This window comes from Alnus glutinosa, chromosome 2, assembly GCF_958979055.1.
Source record: "Alnus glutinosa chromosome 2, dhAlnGlut1.1, whole genome shotgun sequence".
Classification (NCBI taxonomy): Eukaryota; Viridiplantae; Streptophyta; class Magnoliopsida; order Fagales; family Betulaceae; genus Alnus; species Alnus glutinosa.
In genome coordinates, this window is record NC_084887.1 from 1019896 (window position 1) to 1026401 (window position 6506).

The window sequence follows — 6506 nt, forward strand, 5'->3', positions numbered from 1 at the left end:
CATCAATGGGCCCATAGAATGCATACAAAAGAACTCTCCATTTGATCCAACGGTCGAAAATGAAGTGATTTTTGTAAATGTGTCAGATTGTAAAGCCAAGCCGAAACATAAACTGAAGGAAGACTTTTTCTTCAGCATTGACTGAGGGATAGTTTCGGAAATAGCTCACGTTGCCTATAAGAACTCCCGCAATTTTCTGTAACAAGACGTCCAACCTGTTTATCTTTAGGAACAAACAACACGTTTTTTACAATTGTTTTTTTGAAGAAATCAAAGATAAGAGTGAGAACATGTCTATTCAATTTTTTTGGGTTTAAAAAAGAAATAATTTTTTTTTGAGGAGGTTGTGTTGTATGTGTACGCATAAATTTGTGTGTGTGTGTGTGTTGATTTGAACTAAAGACAAGGCGCCCTTTAAAGCTATCCTTTCTGTCATTTTTGCTTTTTTAAGAATGGTGTCGTTTTTTGAGAGAGAAATAGGATACTGAGTGGCATAGGAGAGGATAAAAATAGCAAAAAAAAAGCACAGAGAGAGAGAGAGAGAGAGAGAGGAGAAGAGAGTGAAAAATCAATCATGGCCATGGAGGAGTTTGAGGCCTTGGATTGGTTTGTCTGACTTTGTTCCATCTTCAGAGTGCAGTTGGATTTGGTGGGTATGTCAGATCTTTGCTCAATAATTGCTAGGAAGTCCCTTTTCTTGTTGTTTCTGCTCCCTTGTGATGGTCAATGTGGTGAAGTTTCTGACTTTGGGAACATGGGTTTTGTCAGAGATGTTGCAAATTCTGGTTCTGAGGTCAAAAATGGATTTTTTGAGTTTGAACTCTTTAGTCTTTTTTATTTTAATGTGTTAATTTGGTATTATGTTGCTTGTGCCTTTTGACTGGTTAATTTTTTTCATAAGAAAATTTATATTGGATATAGGTTTGTCTCATAATGGTTTTAAAGCATTTAATTCAGTGCTTAATATGTGATTTTTAGAGTTTTTTTTTAAATGTCAAAAATTTGTATTTATATCCCTTGTTTGTGTTTTTATATTAACTTTAGCTTGTTCTTTGGGAACAAGAGGAGAGATAATAAATGTTTTTTCCCATTTGGGATGAATATCTTCAAACTGTCTAATATATTATGAACTTATTACTTATGCTTCGAGGTTGAGTTTGGGGAAAACTTATCCTCTTTTCTGTTTCACATATAAAAAAATGCCCGCTTTCGTTCATTTTCCCCTCAAATTTGATCACAAACACTATTTTCTGGTTTTAACTTAGTTTGGTCTCACAAAGGTACATACTTGTCTTATTTAATAATGACTCTTTTAACTTGTTTTTTCTTCTGTTTAATGGTTTATGTTTATGCTCTTTGTGGTCAAAATTCATTCTACTTTTCACTCTGTCTTAAAAAACAACTGTTTGTTCCCACTGCACATGCTGCTGCTTTAGAACTGGTGATTTTCCTGCTGTTTTCCTTTTTTCTTAATGCTGAATTAGGCCTTTGCTCTGCTGTTCTCCCTTTCCCTTTTTGGTTTAAATATTGTTTAGATATGTCTCTCCTTTTTTGGCTATGGAGTTGCAGATTATTGTATAATGTTTGTAAATGCATTTGCGGTTTGATAGTGAAGTGCATGTAAAGGATATAAAGTATACTAATGTCAGAACCATCAAGGTTACGTCTTGATTCTTTTCCTCTTAGATGTATACACACACACACACACACACACACACTTATAGGGCGTTCTTGTTTTTTTTGAATAATATCTACTTTTATGGTTGTCATCAGGGTGTAACTCAAATTTCCATATATGTTCCATTGTGATCCGTAACAAGTAGTTTGCATTTCCAGGGTTGGGATTGAGATGGATTTTTCTGATTCCACGAAAGTTGTGTACAATAGAATTCAGAAAGTAGAGCCTGAAAACGTCTCGAAGATTATCGGGTATCTTCTGTTACAAGATCATGGTGAGCGGGAAATGATCCGGTTGGCCTTCAGCCCTGATAATCTGATCCACACGTTGATCAACAAAGCCAAAACCGAGCTTGGCTTATCCAAACCCCCGGTTTCTGCTCCCATCTTGCTGTCTCAGGTGAACCAAGTACCCGTTTCAGACCTGCCTTTTCAGTTCACACCCTACTCGCCGGCTTTGTCACATCCAATTTCGTCTCCGGTGACTCTCCGAGGTACAAAGTACTCCTACTGGGATCACCAAGTGGCTACCGAGCAGCAACTGTTGCATAATGTAGACTTTGTCCCACCGGCGTACTCGGATTCCGGTGTTGAAGATTATCGCCTTCAGAATCAAATGCAGTTTTTGACAATGGAAGATCAACTAGAATCTGCCAATTCAGTTGGTTCAGATATTTCAAGCAATTATTATTACCAAGATCCTGCATTTGGTGAGAGAAACAGTCGAAGGTCTCCGAGCTTGCCTGAATTTCCTGTTAAGGTCTGCCATTACTTCAATAAGGGGTTTTGTAAACACGGAAACAACTGTAGGTATTTCCATGGCAATCCCATTTCAGAAAGCTTTTCTCAGATTCTCAGTCCAAGTTCAAATGAGCTTCCTCATGAAGACAATGTCTTCTCTCCTAGGTCTCTTGAAAAGCTTGAAATGGAGTTAACCGAGCTTTTGAAATCAAGAAGAGGGTTTCCTGTTTCAATTGCTTCACTGCCAATGATCTATTATGAGATGTTTGGGAGGACACTTCAGGCTGAAGGTTACCTTACAGAAAGCCAGAGACATGGTAAGGCTGGGTATAGTCTGACAAAGCTTCTTGCTCGGTTGAAGACCAGCATTCGACTCATTGACAGGTTAATTTTTTCCAACTTTTATATGTTTCACGCTTTGTTACTGAAGAAAACTACAATGAAATAGAAGTTAGAGAGGGAATAAGAGATAGACACACAAGAATAATATAGTTCGGTCTATAACCTACATCGTTAAAGCCTTAGAGGCTACATTTTTGCTCTTATTCTTGATGATGTTTACAATACCTTATAGGAAAATGGTGGTAAGTGAATACGGTATAAATAAGGTAATTAAATCACAAGGATTTGATTATCAAACACAATTATATGGAAATATATTCTAACAGTTGCTTCATTGCTTAACTTTTGGAGTGTTATTGTTTGAGTTACAGGCCTCATGGGCAGCACTCAGTAATCTTGTCAGATGATATCCCGAAATACTTGGAGTATATTGGTGAGAGAAATGATCCTGGTGGAATTGTTGCTGGTTCTCGACAGATTTATCTTACCTTTCCTGCTGAGAGTACTTTCACAGAGCAAGATGTTTCTAACTACTTCAAGTAAGGAAAGTTTGGTTATTCGGGAACTTATTTTCTGAATATGGTTTTAAAGTTTAGCAATTTTCCATGTTTTGGTATTCTATTTTGTAGCAACTTTGGGCCTGTCCAAGATGTTAGAATTCCTTGCCAGCAGAAGAGGATGTTTGGTTTTGTCACTTTTGTTTATGCGGAGACTGTCAAGCAAATTTTAGCTAAGGGGAATCCTCATTTTGTATGTGGGGCTCGTGTTCTGGTGAAACCGTACCGGGAAAAGTCAAGGCTTGACAGGTAAAACATATTTGCTTTTCTAAAGAAGTAGCTATATGTCTTTGATTGTGATAAGATTTTTTCAGTTTTCTTGGCTCTTTTATGCTTCTATATTATCATCTCCTTTGGTCCAGCAAAGCATAATAGTTACTGCTTTATTTTTCATTGATGGTTGTGGTCTGCAATATCAGTTCTGATAAACACATGGGGCCTCCGGAAGCCTTATGTCCTGTATAATTATGGTCATGTTGTTTTCAATCTTCATTCCCAACTTCAGCTCCTTTATTGTGTGGTAAACACTTTTGTTTTACAGGTGTCACCTGCTGGTACCATTGATTTCCTCTCAACATGTCTGATTTATTATTATTATTATTAAATGGTGTTTATCGCTTAACCTTTGTCGGCTACTTATGTTGGTTCCTGAATTTGCTGATTTTTTAAATTCGCCTTTCATTGAATTTTCTCATCATTCAACAGCATCTTTGTTGTAGTTGGTGGTATTGCAATTGCGGTAGGGCCCTTACTTTTAAAAATTAGCACTTACAGTATTGGCTTAAATTGGCGAATAATGTTGACTAAAATCAAAGTAAAAGCTTTCTTTTATGGAAACAGAAATGTTGGGCACTCCTGCACTAATTAATAGTATATTTTAAGGTTGATTCCTTTGCATTTCTTGTAGTCATCAACATCAATAATTGATTAAGCTCCTAAGCTTCACCTTTGAGAAGTTTACAACATTTTGGGTTTCCAGCTGGCTTGTGTCCCTTTCTTCACAAGACTAAGTGTTTTTTCCTGGTACCGATCTGTTTCTAAAAGTCATTGGATAAGGCTAGTTTGGTTTGAACGCCGATTTTCTTTTCACTATCTCAATATTTTTACAACAAAATTATGACTTTTGTAAAATTTCAGGGAGGTCTGTATGTAGAGAATATCCCTTCTCTGGCTTCCTGCCTTTGAAGCCTATGAAATCTAAATAAATTTGGTAAATCTCAATAAAATTGTTTTCGAATTCTGAGTTGGAAATTAATAATTTAGAACATGTATTGTAATGCTCTATCAATGTTTGTTAGTGGTAATGTCTTGGAGGTATTTAACTTTAAATTGCATTTCTGGTGCACTTTCCATGTTATCTCCAAGTTTAGTTTGCCGACTGGTCTATGGCACTTAAAAGATATTTTTTTTGTGCAGGAAGTACACAGATAAAATGCAGCACCCTGTGTATTACAGTCCACACCTCATAGATGGAGATTGTGAGCTCAACTCTAGTGAGTAAAACCCTCAGACAAGTGCAATAATCTATATTCTGTTTTTATTTGTGTCACGATCTTCCTTATGTCTGAGAGAATTTGTTTGGTGTAATTTCTCTTTTCTGTTTAGTGGTGAGAGTTTGCGATAATTCAAGGCTACCCCGAAAGCAGCTCATCGAGGGACATGAGCAGCAAGCACTTGAACTTGAGAGCAGGCTTCTCTCAGAGTTAAAACTAGCTTCTAAACCCTTGTCCCATCACTCTTATTTTGGTTACTCAATGGATGAATTGAAGCTCTCAGAAGGTTTAATTTAACTCTTTATGTACATAATAAATGTAGCAGTTTCCTTTTCCTGTTTTGTTCTTGATGACCAAAACTTTCTCTTATGCAACACTGCAGCCTGTGCAGAACAAGCAGAGTTTCCATCCGCTGAACAGTTTAATTATTTGCTGGATGTTTTGAACAATGGTTCCGCCAGTGAGGACAATAGGAGGCATATAAACACCAACTACATCGACCAGGATAGGTATGAAGAAGTATACTTTTGGCAATATTTAGAAATTAGATGAATAATGCAAATTTAGTAGATTGTTATTAGATTGTCATACAATTAGGATGACGTGACAGTGAAAATCAGCCTTTGGATCAGTAAGGAATTGTAAAAAGAAAAAGAGTAATGCTACTCTTCAAACCCATTTCACGTCGGCTAGCGGGACGTAGCTTAAGTGGCTAATATTAGAGGCCACTTAAAACACTCCATGTCAATTGGTGTAAAATGAGTGTGAAGAGTAGCATTATTCAAAGAAAAATCAATGGCTGATTTTTACTGCCACGTTAACCCAGTCTTATGACAGTAGTATAACAGTCTACTAAATAATATTTCTTTATTTAGATACAGTTAAATTAATTTATTGCTCAAATTGGACCTGAAAAATTTAGATCAACTCCTTGCAGCACCCATGGACTTAACCTTCCAGAGAGCCCTTTTGCATCTGCTATAGGAAATGGCATTTCAACAGTTATATAGAGATTCAGACACAGGAAGTATAGAAGTAGAGGAATGAGTTCCAAGACTAATTCAAGGGTTTGATACAACAGGACTTACATTTTCTTTCCATATTCCTTTTCGACCGTCAACTCCATTGGACTCATTGGAGTGAGAGCCACACTAGAAGAAGTCTTCTCCATGTTACTTTTGGTGGAGGAGATTGCAAAGAACGATACAGAAAAGCTAATATTGTAAACAAGTTTCTTTTATTTTTATTTTCAAAGTAATCACAAAGGCAAACAAGAGAGCTTGTGGGTCTTTAGAAATAGTATGTAATATAGTCTCCTTAGCTGAAGAAAGGAAGTAGAGAAAAAGAAAAAGAACAAGAAAATCAGAGTTCAGGGAAAGAAGAAAGGTGTAAAGATCTCTGCAACACTGGGGACACAAATGCTAATAAATCTTTATCTATACATAGCGTCAGCGTTTACATTAGTAGATTTATTTATTTATTTAGAAAAATGCTAGAATTCTTTCTAGTGTCCTTCTAAGGTTCTTTTATGTCGACATGACACTCTGTTTTTAATAAAAAAAAAACTACAGATTGATTTATCTTTCATGTTTTTATTAAAAAATACAGGGTGTTATGCCAGTATAGAAGAACTCCAGAAGAACGCTAAAAATAGTTTTAACATTCCTCATTTATTTATTTGTGGGTGTGCCAGAAT

The 6506-nt window shown here is 36.2% G+C and overlaps 1 protein-coding gene across 4 annotated transcripts; it reads left to right on the plus strand.

The window, feature by feature from the left end:
* Positions 1–378: 378 nt before the first annotated feature.
* LOC133860976 (zinc finger CCCH domain-containing protein 18) lies at positions 379–6273 on the plus strand. 4 transcript variants are annotated; one of them, XM_062296665.1, is made up of 8 exons: positions 379–649; positions 1837–2802; positions 3132–3299; positions 3390–3566; positions 4734–4810; positions 4923–5096; positions 5193–5319; positions 5733–6273. In XM_062296665.1, exons 2-8 carry the CDS (start codon positions 1850–1852, stop codon positions 5818–5820), a joined length of 1764 nt encoding a protein of 587 aa, XP_062152649.1. In that variant the 5' UTR covers positions 379–649; positions 1837–1849; the 3' UTR covers positions 5821–6273. The 4 variants fall into 4 exon arrangements, with proteins under 4 accessions (XP_062152649.1, XP_062152648.1, XP_062152646.1 ...); XM_062296664.1 differs by having other exon boundaries at positions 380–653; XM_062296662.1 differs by lacking the exon at positions 379–649 and adding an exon at positions 691–793.
* The last annotated feature ends 233 nt before the right edge of the window (positions 6274–6506 follow it).

Bases quoted from the DNA above. Each gene is read 5' to 3' on its own strand.
- LOC133860976 (XM_062296662.1), top strand. From the start codon at position 720: ATGGTCAATGTGGTGAAGTTTCTGACTTTGGGAACATGGGTTTTGTCA. The intron at 3,567-4,733 runs GTAAAACATATT...TTTTTTGTGCAG, and splicing joins GAAAAGTCAAGGCTTGACAG to GAAGTACACAGATAAAATGC. The intron at 5,097-5,192 runs GTTTAATTTAAC...GCAACACTGCAG, and splicing joins TGAATTGAAGCTCTCAGAAG to CCTGTGCAGAACAAGCAGAG.